The sequence below is a fragment of the Mixophyes fleayi genome, chromosome 7 (assembly GCF_038048845.1).
Source record: "Mixophyes fleayi isolate aMixFle1 chromosome 7, aMixFle1.hap1, whole genome shotgun sequence".
Lineage (NCBI taxonomy): Eukaryota > Metazoa > Chordata > Amphibia > Anura > Limnodynastidae > Mixophyes > Mixophyes fleayi.
Window position 1 is genome coordinate 67,729,894 of NC_134408.1, and position 13,989 is coordinate 67,743,882.

At 38.7% G+C, this 13,989-nt stretch overlaps 1 protein-coding gene across 1 annotated transcript in view; it reads right to left on the reverse strand.

Moving 5' to 3' along the window:
* Nucleotides 1–7,003: 7,003 nt before the first annotated feature.
* The window catches only part of STK17B (serine/threonine kinase 17b), a 93,295-nt gene continuing 86,309 nt past the window's right edge, over nt 7,004–13,989 (reverse strand). The window contains exons 7-8 of the mRNA XM_075179945.1: nt 12,659–12,838; nt 7,004–8,138 (exon numbers count right to left, since the gene is read on the reverse strand). Coding sequence (XP_075036046.1) covers nt 7,889–8,138; nt 12,659–12,838 — 430 coding nt within the window. The 3' untranslated portion in view covers nt 7,004–7,888. The remainder of the gene's footprint in view (nt 8,139–12,658; nt 12,839–13,989) is intronic.

Genomic DNA, 13,989 nt, shown 5'->3' on the forward strand with positions numbered 1-13,989 from the left:
CAAAGATTTCCTCTTAAGGAAATAGTACAGAAGCTTGGAAAGCTATGTACAGCAACAGGGTGGATAGGAACTGAATGAAAGTTAATAGCACCATGTTCATCCTGTGTGTGTCATTAACAAATACATATTGTCGTTTTTGTTTATAAAGAACTGCCATAATGTGCCAGATTCGGAAAAAGGACAGTGCTTGGATGTCAACTGATAAAGACATGTTTCTGCAGAGCTCTATCTTTTCATCTAAAATTCCTATTCCTTTTGTTCAAAACCCTAAAATTTTCCACTCACAGCATAAACACTGTACTGGCTGCTCTCCGCTACTTTTCTGACTTTACCTGTTGAGAACTCTACCTTTTTGATTAGTATTGTTTAAAAGCTGACTCAACTAACTTCTACAAAGAAACCGCACAGCATCCTGCAGTCCCCAACCTAAATAATGACTTCTCTCAGGCCATGATGCCTTCCTTGAGGGACCTCATTCAATACTTTAATAAATTGTCCTCTATTAGGTCACGTACGAACACATTGGAAGCAAAGGTGGATTAAATCGATAATTTCAAGAGGTCATGGAGTTTCCTCCATGTAGACTCATCTTCACACACAATGGCATATAGATGAAACAATGTTTCATAATCTGAACTAGTCGTCGGAAGTGATCATACCCTTCTCTTGCCTCCCCAATATGTACTCACCATAACGTTATACTCTTACCTTCTCCCACCCATATTCCCCTTCACATTAACAGATTATTATGCTATTACTGAACTATGTCTAAGATATTTTGAAAAGTAGCTGTGTAAAAGGAGAAAAAAGTTAATGACCAACTCCATAATGTAAATCTCCTCATAATTATAAGATTTTTAAAAACAGGAGGATATAAATTTGAGTCCCTTTCCAATCGTGACAAATTAATCCAAAGACCTTTGAGCTGAAACTATCCATCTATCAAAAATCCAGTGGTTCATGGCTTGTTATAGAAGCCTTGTTGCCCTAATATTTTTCTAGATTACTATTTTTCCACCAGTAATCAATGAGAGGTAAAGTTTGACGCTGAAATGATCATGGCTGCAGGAGGAAACTTCATTATTCAATAAAGCATCCAACCTGAGAATTCCTAAACTCAGTATGAAGGGCAATTCACTTTTTCATAAGCAGCCAAACTACCAACGTAGTGCTGCTCCTAAGGAAAGATCAATGTCAAGGAAGCACCCACCCATCAAGGCATATGCACAAGTGAACACAAAAGATTGCACTTGAATGCTCGCTCCACAGCACTGAAGTAAACATGTAGTAAGGAAAAATAATACATTGGTATTCATCACTCAGATGGATGCATGCCTGCAGATATCACTCAGTGCTTGGATGTCGTCAAGCCTATATACTATATACTATATATATATATACTATCATCTCCCGCCTGGACTACTGCAACCTCCTCCTCACTGGCCTCCCCCACTCTCATCTCGATCCCCTTCGATCCGTCCTTAACGCTGCAGCTAGGCTTATTTTCCTCTCTCGCCGCTCCTCTTTTGTCTCCCCCCTCTACCTAGCCCTTCACTGGCTCCCATTCCCCTTCAGAATCCTCTTTAAGCTCCTCACACTCACCTACAAGGCCCTCGCCAACTCCACTGCGCCCTACATCTCCACCCTCCTCTCTATTCATGCTCCATCCCGCCCTCTCCGTTCTGCCTCTGACCGTCGCCTCTCTTCCCCCCTTATAACCTCCTCCCACGCGCGTATCCAAAACTTCGCCCGCGCTGCCCCCCTCCACTGGAACAAGCTCCCTCCCTCCATCAGAACTTCCCCTAATCTGTCCAGCTTCAAACGGGCCCTAAAAACCCACCTTTTTCTTAAAGCCTTTCTGTCTCCCACTTAACTTCCTACCTTATCTTCTGCCTCTGTCCCCCTACTCTCCCTCTCTCCCCTGCGTCTCTCTGTCTGTCCACCCCTCCCCTTAGATTGTACGCTCCTCTGAGCAGGGCCATCTCTCCTCCTGTTTCCACTACTTCTAACTCTGCTCTCCAGCTACTTAGCCCTACTCCTCGAGGGTCCTCCACCCCACGTCCACTCTCGCTCCCTCCTCCCCCCTGGGGGTCTCCCTGTCTTCCGTGCCCTACTTCTTGGGTCCCGTCGTTTGCGGATCCTCCCTCCCCCTTCCCCGCCCTCTCTAGCTGTGCATTGAGCGTACTGAGTTGCTGTGTTTACTGTAGTGTGCTGTCTCCCATTGTATTGTGATTTTGTTTGTCTCTGTACGGCGCTGCGGATGCCTTGTGGCGCCTTATAAATAAATATTAATAATAATAATAATAATACTGCTGCTGTCAATTCCTCCATTGTACTCTGGGTGCTAGCCTAATTTCTCCTGACCACTCTACTTGCCTCTGACCTCTGGTACCTTGTTAGCTGCCTAGTTCTTGTAATTCGTACACAACTATTGCCAAAAAAAGCAAAGCAAAAAGTGGCTGAGCCAAACGAAATGCATCAACAGTAAGAGGGGAAGAGAAGCGTTCATTACCGGTTCTCTAAATCTGACGCATTCTTGACAGATCTAGTCTGCTGCTGTTTATTTTCTTCCTATTACGGTGGACACTGGAGGAAGTTGTTATTTCCTCCATTCATTTACACAGGACCTGCCAAACTACTGTGCGTGTGTATACGTGCTGGATCAGACTGATGGTGGACATCTATAAGGGCATACACGATCTGCGGACACAGTCCTCTATTACCAGCAATACCGCTTTGACATCGGCTTCTTGGGCCTGATTCATTAAGGATCTTAACTTCAGAAACTTCTTATTTTAGTCTCCTGGACAAAACCAAGTTACAATGCAAGGGTTGCAAATTAGTATTCTGTTTTGCACATAAGTTAAATACTGACTGTTTTTTCATGTAGCACACAAATACTTGATAGCTTATTTGTACACTGAAATTTAAAGTTGATATTTGTGTGCTACATGAAAAAACAGTCAATATTTAACTTATGTGCAAAACAGAATACTAATTTGCAACCCTTGCATTGTAACTTGGTTTTGGCCAGGAGACTGAAATCAGATAACTCTTTATTTAAGATCCTTAATGAATCAGGCTCCTTATCTTTATTCCAAGACTGCGTCCAAATTCATCGGCTATTGCTGGAGGTAGAACTATTACTGCCATTTATAACCATTCCAAACAGCGGATCTAAGGGCTTCCTATTGTCTGGACTTCAGACATACCGAGACCGGTCTCTTTAGGTTTTATAGTTATATCTATCTATGGAATGTTTGTATACGTCTTTTATTTGAATTGTATATGTTATTGTTAATTTAGTATTAAATTATTAACTTTTAAACCATTCCCAGTTTTCACAAATGATTTCTGCCATATGACAGATTGTTCATTGGTTTTAATAAGTTACCAATAAATTGGCTTTTAACTAGAAGCAATGTTCTTTTAAACAATAAACCAATCAGTGGAGAAGAGCATGTATATAGGAACACGATCGTGCACAGCAACTTATCCATGAAAAAGTTCACATGCTGAACGAAACGCATGTGAACTTTGAATGGGTAATGGGTGACTTGATTGGGTTAAAATACTTTTTACCCCTTCAAGACACAATGGTGAGGACGCGAGGGCACTTCCGCACACACGCGGAGAAGACGATCTCACCCTTTGGATGCACTGATTATAGAAAAGACGGACACAACAAAACTAAAATAGCTACGGAATATCAAAAGGAGCAGTGCTTGGGACGGTACCTGTAGGAATATCTAGGGTAAGAACCACTTCTGCACGGACTCTGCTTTTTTCCGGCTGATTAATATAAATATGCGAAAGGAGCTTTAAACATTGCATGTGTTTTTTGGTGTATTTTTCTCACTGCATATACAGCAATATTAACACACTCTTATAGCGCCCTCTATTCAATTATAGCATTGGAGTTTTTTGATGAGGTGCAGCAATACTAATACAAGAGCGCCGGCCCTATTTGTATATATTTTTAGTTCATTGGAACAGGCTTTTTACTGATTTTCTGGCTTATTATTATATCAAGCGCTGTTAGTCTCTTTTTCTCTGGAAAAAAAAGCAGTATCGGATTTGAAAACACTGCTCTATCTTTCTTCCATGACTTCACTGCCAACATTAAGAGGAAGAGACTATAGATTACAACTGTATCTGACAGTTCTGTTAAGCGTATGTACGAGACTGGGCAACTTTTCTGGAAATATTGACCATGCTCGCCAAGTAATCTGTCACGAAATCCGAAGATGTTTAAAGGATCCCCTGTATCTGCCAGGTCTTGACACAGCTCACTCAGGGTGTGAAGTCTAACGGGTAGGTGGTATTCACCAGGGACCCCTGCAAGGAGGTATGGTCTTCGCAGCCCCTATTGCGCAGGTCGCAGTCCCCTGAGAGAGTACCAGGCAGAGTGGTAGGAGAAGCCAAAAGTGGAGGAGGCAGGTGATAGCTGGACACTAGGAGGTAACTCAGGACAATAGCAATAGAGTCACTGGAGCAGCAGTAGTTCAATATAAGCAATGGAGTGGAGATGTAGAACTATAGCCGACAAGATGATGGTAACTCAGGACAATAGCAATAGAGTCACTGGAACCGCGGTAGTTCAATATAGGCAATGTAGTGAAGATGTAGAACTATAGCTGACACGATGATGGTAACTCAGGGCAACGGCAGTAGAGTCACTGGAACAGCGTTAGTTCAATATAGGCAACAAAGTAGAGATGTAGAACTATAGCGGACACAATGATAGTAATTCAGTAATAATGGAGTCACTGGAACAGCGGTAGTTCAATATAGGCTGCGGCGTGGAGAGGTAAAACTGTGGTTGACAGAATGGTAGTAACTCAGGAGTAGTAATGGAGTCACTGGAACAGTAGAAGTTCTATATAGACAGAAGTGAGCCAGGTCCTTACTACAGCGGGAGTGAGCACGAAGAACAGGCATCTGACAGGAGAAACCAGGTGGTTTAAATACCCCTTCTTGATACTGTGGTCAATGAGGAGCGAGTGGGAAGTCTGAAGAAGGAAGAACAGATCTGCACATGTGCAGACCCGATGGCAGGATGGCGGCCGCCATCCGAGGATGTGGCCGGAACGCTGGAATCACCACCTCCAGGAAGGAGGTAAAGGAATCGGTGCCCATTTGCGGAACCGGCGTGTGATATAATCATTCTAACAAAATGAAAGCTTTCGTATGACAGTGACTAAATCAGTAGAAGGGGCAGTTTACAAATAGTGACCATAGTAATCATTGTGACACACCTGAAACTCATGGTATCAAGCCCATAAATATATTACTGCATTATATAATATTAAAAAACACAAGCAAATCTGAGTTTGTCGGCTGCATCAAATAACATTATAGCACATTTAAATAAATAAACTCTTTTATGTCAGACATTTAAAAAATGTTACCAGTATTTAGTTGAAAGTGTATGCAATTTAACACAGTTCTCGTCACATTTGCAGAGAAATATACATGTATATATTTTTATTAAAAAGATACTTTAAAAAATATTTTTATTTTGAGAATTATACAGTACACCAATCAGCCACAATATTAAAATCCCTGACAAGTGAAGTGAATAACATTGATAATCTTGTTACAATTGTACCTGGCCTGCGGCAGGATATATTAGACAGCAAGTGAACATTCAGTTCTTGAACCTGATGTGTTGGAAGCAAGAATAATGGGCAAGTGTAAGGATATACTCGACTTTAACACGAGGCAAATTGTGATGGGTAGATGACAGCATCTCTAAAATGGCAGGTCTTGTGGGGTGTTCCCGATATTCAGTGATTAGTACCTACTAAAAGAAGTCGGAGTAAGGACAACCAATGAAATCGGTGACAGGGTCATGGATGCCCAAGGCTCATTGAAACGCATATGGACAGCGAAGGGTAGCCTGTCTGTGTTACACTAGCTCCTCAGTGGGATTTGACCAAACTGCTGAACTGTTAATGCTGGCTATGATAGAAAAGTGATAGTGCTATGACCGCGCGTTGCAGCTTGCTGTATGTGGGTTTGCTTAGTCGCAGACCAGTCAGACTGCCCATGCTGAACCATGTCCACCACAGAAAGTAGCTACAATGGGCAAGTGAGCGCCAGAACTGGACCATAGAGCAATGGAAGAAGGTGGCCTGGTCTGATGAATCACGTTTTCTTTTACATTATGTGGATGGTGAGGTGCGTGTGTGTCGTTTTTTGGGGGAAGAGATGGCAACAGGATACACTATGGGAAGCAGGCAAGCCGGCAGAGGCAGGGTGATGCTCTGGGAAATGGGAAACCTTGGGTCCTAGCATTCATCTGGATGTTACTTTGACACATACCACCTACCTAAACAATGTTGCAAACCAAGCACACCCCTTCATGCCAACGGTATTCTCCAATTACAGTGGCCTCTTTCAGCAGGACAATGCGTCATGCCACACTGCAAAAACTGTTCAGGAAAGGTTTGAGGAACTTGACAAAGAGTTCAAAGTTGTTGACTTGGCCTCAAAATTCTCCAGATCTCAATCCGATCGAGCATCTGTGGAATGTGCTGAAAAAGCATTCCCGAGTCATGGAGACCCCACCTTGTAACTTACAGAACTTAAAGGATCTGTTAACATCTTGGCGCCAGATACCACGGGATACCTTCAGAGGTCTTGTGAAGACCAAGACCTCAATGGGTCAGAGCCATTTTGGTAACACAAGGGGGACCTACACAATATTAGGTAGGTGATTTTAATGCTGTGGTTGACTGGTCTGTATTTGTATTTAAAATATTACTGAGCTAGCTGACTAAACATGAAACCATGTATGGGCTCTATGATATGGTAAAGAAAAACAAAGAAAAAGTTTACAGTTTGGGGTTTTCTATTTTTTTATTTTTAAATACATTACATTATAAGCAAAAGCCTTTAAATTTCATACATTACATATTTTTGTAAAGAAAAAATATATTGAATTTGTATTGATTTTCCATTATTTATCCTCAAATGCTTAAATTACATTTGTGGGACATATAATAAGATTTGGTACATCATTAAACTATTTACTTATATTATTGAGTGATATGCTGTAAGAAGAAAATATATACTTTTTTAAAGACTTGTTATAGTATCATGACCTAATATAAAATAAAATTTTAGTTTGTGAATAAAAACATAATTTAAATTATTTGCAGAGTGCAAATATCACTTGCGGTCTACAGAAGAGTGTAGTATAAAGGGATTTTCTTCTAGTCTATCCTTTGTTACGTTGTGGTATATAGCAGTACTCAGTCGTTTGCAGCTTATATAATGTTCCACAGAAAGGGAAACCTGTCATTTATTACATTTACCATTTCTGCACCTTTGTATGTGTGGGCTTAAAAAACCCATCTGACCAAATTTGAAAGAAAACATGGAGCATTAACCTATTACAATTATAAAAGTCTGTGCACATAGTACAATTGACCAATAGGTTGGAAATAAACACTGACAAAACACTGACTGCACTGCAATTATTCTAACAACTAGGTCTTTGGCATAGGACTAGAAATCAAAAGGAAATTTATTTTCTATTACAATATTCTCAGCCATTGAAAACACAGGCAAACATCTGTAGTAAGTTCTTTTTTCATCTGTTACACTATATAATTCTCTTTAAAATAGTGGACAGCATCTATCACATCTTTTTTATCCGTATCGGTTTCATTGCCTAACAGAACATATTGTAGCAAGATGTGTTGCATGAAACGTGGATTGTAAAATTGGTTTATTTTCCAGTTATGAAATAGAACAGGCAAAATGAATAGTCGTAGTGCAAGTAAGTCTGAAAATATTAATTTAAATAAATATAAAAGGCTAATCCAAAATTAACAAAGTGCTAGAATTTCTTATTCTGGATTAAAGTAGAGGGTGTGTCTTAAATACATAAGTGTTTTCGATGTGGATTATCAAACCGAAACCGCTTGATTGTTGTACCACTGTTTTCCGGAATATTCTCTTTGTCCTCCGTACTATTCTTGCTTAAGCCATGGCATACGCATTTCAGTTTTAAGCTATTAGATTTGATTATATGTTCTTCCAGATTAGAGCTTTGAAGACAAAACAAATGTGGTTTAACTTGATGAAGCCATGGATGTGCCAGACAATCTTCAGCTGTAGCTCTGTACCTGCAAATAGAAAGTTACACTGTGAACATATTAGTGTATTCCAATTTAAAGAATAGCAACCTTTAGTTCATGAAAACATACGGGAAAAACAAAAGTTAAAAAATTATGATATTAGGTCAGTGTTGGCTAAACTGTGACACTCCAGGTGTTGTGAAACTACAAGTCCCAGCATGCTTTGCTAATATATAGCAGCTTATTGCTGGAAGGGTATGCTGGGACTTGTAGTTTCACAACATCTGGAGTGTCACAGGTTACCCAACACTGTATTAGGTCATAGATCGGATGCGTCTAATGTGAAATTGGAAGGTGTAGGAGAGAAGAGGTCCACTACAGTTTCTTGAAAAGCTTCTAACAATGTACCAAGGGCTGTAGAGGAAAGATGAAATGTAAACTATGCATTATTGTAAACTTACCTTGCGTAAAGGTAATGTGGTACACTTGACTGATAATATGCCAAATATAACCTTTGCTGCCTGGATAAAAAGGAGTTTCCAATAAACCTCCAGAAGTCAACCAAATATTCTGTCAATCCAGGACACAATTACCACCAATGAATAAGAAAGCAGTATATATGTGTGTAACATCCAAATTAGTGTGTGCAAAAACCTAAAATGGTGCTTCCCAAACTCAACTAGTAGAGGTGTATTCATGACTTTTAATCAATAACAATGTGTGTTCTAATATTTTCTCCAATTCATGTCCAGATCCCTTTGCGTGCCATATCTAGTGTGAAATAGCTCTGCGCATGCTCAGTAATGGATGTTACCCCGATGAACGCAATTGCATGCAACTCATGTCTGCATGCAAATGTCATTTACGACTGCCTGTGAATTGAAAGGCAGAATGGAGGGGAAGGGGCAGATAAACGTACCCATGAGGACGTGCCGAGGATATGCATTATCCCGGATTACCGCCCTCTACCTTCATTTGGTGCCGATTGTGCACGTAACATCCCGATATTTTAGGATATCCTATTGGCGGTCAATCATCTCTTGATGTCTCCGAGAGCTTGAAGGCTTATTGGACTGATAATATAAGGCAGACTCTGGCACCACTCATGTGCCAGAGTACTGGATCTCACACCTCAATTCTGGTTCTGTTCTAGTGTTCTTTCTATCCAGTTCCTTCCTGGTTCCATTCATCCTTGTTATCTGGTTCTGACTACTGCATATTCCAGACTACTCTTCTAATTCTGTTCAGAACTCATGCTTGGCTTTCCTGACTACTCTTCTGCCTCATGATTATGGTTCTGTTTGAATCTACTGGTTCTGACCTCTGCTATCCAGACTACGCTCTACTTGTGGCCCAGATGCCTAAATAGCTAATGACAGAGGGCCGTGACCTGCATGTCTCACGCAGCCAAGACCAAACATCCTTGCAGGGGTCCCTGGTGAAAACCAGGGGGTGTTGTAGAATCCACACATCTTTGCTCAGTAGTGCCAACTGCTGGCAGGTATACATCTTATTTTCCTAGTGCGTTTTTACAGTGCCAAAGTAGAGGTTGCCAAAGGTCTGTGTTTCTCGAAATTAAGGGTTTCTTTAGCCATATCATTTGCAACAGATCCAGGGCAGATATATGTCCCAACTGATAGCGATGACTGTCACGACATAGTTTTTGTATTAAAAATTACACATGCATGGCACTAGATAGCACAGAACATGTGTATGTAAGGAAGATAAACTATAAAAACACATTACATGTAAGATCATGATTTATGTATTTACTTTCCAAAAATATGACAGTTTTGTTTAACAAATTTTATTAAGGATTATAATATAGAGTTTATTTTATACAAAAATGTTTTTGTTTTCTGCATGCGTTTTGATGGGAGGTCATATTGCACATATGTAAATGTAATCTGCACTCTGTTCTGTCTACATACAGCAAGTAACATTTAAGCAGAACGTACCCGGATTCAAATGTAATGGTATCTTGAGATCTGATTGCATTTGAATATGGTAGAAAATGCACTCAAGTTCAAGGTGATCGCTTTTTAAATGCAAGTTGCGTACCAGTTGCTTCCGAAGATGAATCGGATTCAGATTGTATTATTATTTTTCTGTCTTTATTCTGATGTAAACATTGTGTTAGATTGATTTAGGATTATGCTTGCTTGATATAGGTGAAAATTAAACCTTAAACAATTCAATGTAGAAAATTTCTTCCTTGTGAATAATCAGCCGTGCAGATGTGCTCAATTGAAATCAGATGTGTTAATAAATAAATTCCTTTATTCTCTATATAAATAAAAACAGAAAATAGTGCAATACTATTTCGAACCATAAAATTGCATTCACATTGAATGCAATTTTCATCTTACAGATTTTTCAAATTATGTGGGCAATACACACTATGGGGTAAATTTATCAAACTGCTGGTTTGAAAAAGTGGAGATATTGCCTATCGCAACCAATCATATTCTAGCTGTCATTTCATAGAATGTACTAAATAAATGATAACTAAAATCTGATTGGTTGCTATCGGCAACACCTCCACTTTTTTCAAATCTGCAGTTTCATAGATTTACCCCTATGTTTTATTATTATTATCATAGTTTTGTAAGGCACCACAGTGCTCCTTTATTTGATAGCATATCAATGATTGATTATTCACATGGCAGAAATTTTCTGCATGGAATTATTCAAAGTTTAATTCTCACCTAATTCATGTTAGCATAATCCTATTTCAAGCTAACACAAGGTTTAAATCACACAATATGCAGTACTGTTGTTCTGTTTTTATTATGTCCTGTATAGGAGAAAATATTGGAACAAACATTGGTTTTGATTAAAGCCCTAAACTATGTGAGTTTGGAAAGCACAGTTTTATTTTATAAATACATTCATTTGGATATATTTGACTGAAAGGCAATCTGGCTCTGGCAAACTTCCTGCAGGGGATTTGGGATTCCATAGGAGGAATGGGAAGCAAGTGGTAGTATGTAGTAAACAACGCTCACTGGTGAATCAGAGGGGAAAAAACAAAAGAAAAAACTATACTGACAGGAGTTAAGGTTGTACCTGGGCTATTATGGCAAGCTCTTGCCTTTTATCATTAGGGTACCTGGTGACAAAGCAGGATCCAGATAACTGGGTATTCACAGCCTAAGATAGTAAAAGTTAAAAGTGATTTTAACAAAGTGATCAAAAAGTCTGTGCTGACTTTACACTTCTTATCATTTCAACATTCTTCAGCTACTACATCACCTTAATTTATTGTTTTTCCTTTCCTATGCAATCCTTCCTACTTTTAATATTATCCCTTAGCGGTCTGAATGCACAGGCACAGGTACATAATAGGAAAATTTAAGAAAATTAAGCCATATTATTGAATACTACATTGACGTTATGGCTGAAATTCACAGTTCAATCACCAGGCACCCTGAAAAATTTACAGCTAAGTGCTATTTAAAACAGATACCTTTGAGCAGTGAAGGCTACTTTAAAGAAGCCTACTTTAAGGCTACTTTAAAGAAGATGCCAATTGCATACCCTTAAGGGGCATGAGTCACTAAGGAAAGTAAAGCAAAAAAAATTAGCAAATGTGGGACAATGCAAAGGTTGCAAATTAGTTTATTATTTTGCACAAAAGATAAATACTGGTTTTACATTTGGCACACAATTACTTGATAGCTTTATTTTTTACATTGAAATTTAAAGATGATCTAGGACATGCCCTACCCAAACTATAAATCTGTCCACAAATTTTAAATGTATCTCCCCCTTCAATGCAACATGGTTTTGCCCAGAGGCAAAGTAACTACTTTTTATGCTTTGCTCTCCTTAATGACTCAGGCCCAAGGTGTGCTTTGTATTCATGTTTACTTTGTCCTCTTTCAGCACATAAAATGCCACTGGCATAATAGAAGGCACTACCAGAGAAAAACAAACACCAGCCACTGAAGAAGTACACTGTACAGTAAAATACATAAACACATTGGGCCTGATTCCTTAAGGAAAACAAGACAAAAAAATTATTAAGTTTGCTCCTGCACAAAACCATATTACAATGCAAGGGGTGCAAATTAGTTTATTATTTTGCACATAAGATAAATACTGGTTTTACATGTGGCACACAAATACTTGATAACTTTATTTGTGCACTGAAATTTATAACTGATCAAGGACATGCCCTAGCTCAACTTTAAATCTGTCATGACATTTTAAATTTACCTCTATCTCCAATGCAACATGGTTTTGCTAATGTGCAAAGTTACCAATTTTTTTTGCTTTACTTTCCTTAATGAATCAGGCACATTATTTATATACCTCAATTATAGAAATATAAACGAGTGTAAATATTTGTATAAACACTGAGTTCTGATGCCATCGCTTCAGAGTTTAGAAGACACCTTGGAAATCTTTGACTTTTATAAAAGTACTTGGCCTTCAGCTTAGTGCTTTTGTATGGTCACATAACTCCTTGGTGACTAATGACATCCATCTTAAAGAAGTTTTTCATCTCAGCTAGAGGTTGCACCTTAAACACGCAGAAAACTTACAAATGACAAACCACTTACATTGGGTTCTTCACAAGTATAGTCTTTATAAAGTCCACAGCATCTTGTGATACTGAAGCAAATGTTTCTTCTGAGTAATCAACTTTAAGCTGTGAAATATTCAGGTATGTCTCTTGTTTATTTACACCTGCAAATGGCGACACGCCAGTAAGCAGCATGTAGCAGATTACACCTATACTCCTGTAAAAATAAAGGATACTTTGTTTTCAGGAACAGTGAAGTTCTATAAAAATGTTAATATTAATATAGATTTCTATTTTAATGCATAAACACATACTTTCATGGTTTCAGCAATAATTAAATCAACAAAAATACAGTGTCAAGAAAAAGAACATGAACCCTTTGAAATTTCTGAATTTCTGCATAAATTGATCATAATATGTAACCTGATCCTCATCTAAGTCACAAGAATAGACATGCACGGCTTAAGTCATTAAGAAGAGCAAAGCATAAAAAGGAGTAATCTTGCACCTGGGCCAAACGATGTTACATTGGAGGGGGAGGTAAATTTAAAATGTGGGGACAGATTTATAGTGTGGGTGGGGCATGTCCTAGATCAACTTTAAATTTCAGTGTAAAAATAAAGCTATCAAGTATTTGTGTGCTACATAAAAAAACAGCCACTATTTAACTTATGTGTAAAATAATAAACTAATTTGCACCCCTTGCATTGTAACATGGTTTTGTCCAGAAGCAAACTTACTCATTTTTTTCATGCTTTGCTTTCCTTAATGACTCATGACCACACAGTCTGCTTAAACTAATACACACATAAATTACAGAACCTCTCTTGTATATACTGAATACATATTTTTAACATTCCAAGTATAGGTTGGAAAAAGTATTTGAATCACCGAACTAATGACTTCTAAAAAAAAAGCTAACTGGTGTCAGGAGTTAGCTAACCTGAAAGCATTGCCTGATGTGAATCAAGCCTCAAACAAATGAGATCTCAGAAAAATTAAGATTAAGAATTGTTGGCTTGCATAAAGCTGGAAAGGGCGACAATCTATAAAATCCTTCATGTTGATCAGTTCACTGAAAGACAAACTGTCTATAAATGGAGAAAGTTCAGCACGGTTGCCACTATCAATAGGAGTGACTGTCCTGCAAGGATGACTGCAAGAGCACACCGCAGAATGCTCAAAGAGGTAAAGAATAATCATAGACGCACAACTATCGTTTATTCCCCACAGGGACTCTATATCTAAATCATGTTACATACATCTAAAGAACATTTCCAGAATACACACATATCTCACACAGGATACTGCAAAAATCTTAATTCATGCACTCATCATCTCCTGTATCAACTATTGCAATTCCCTCCT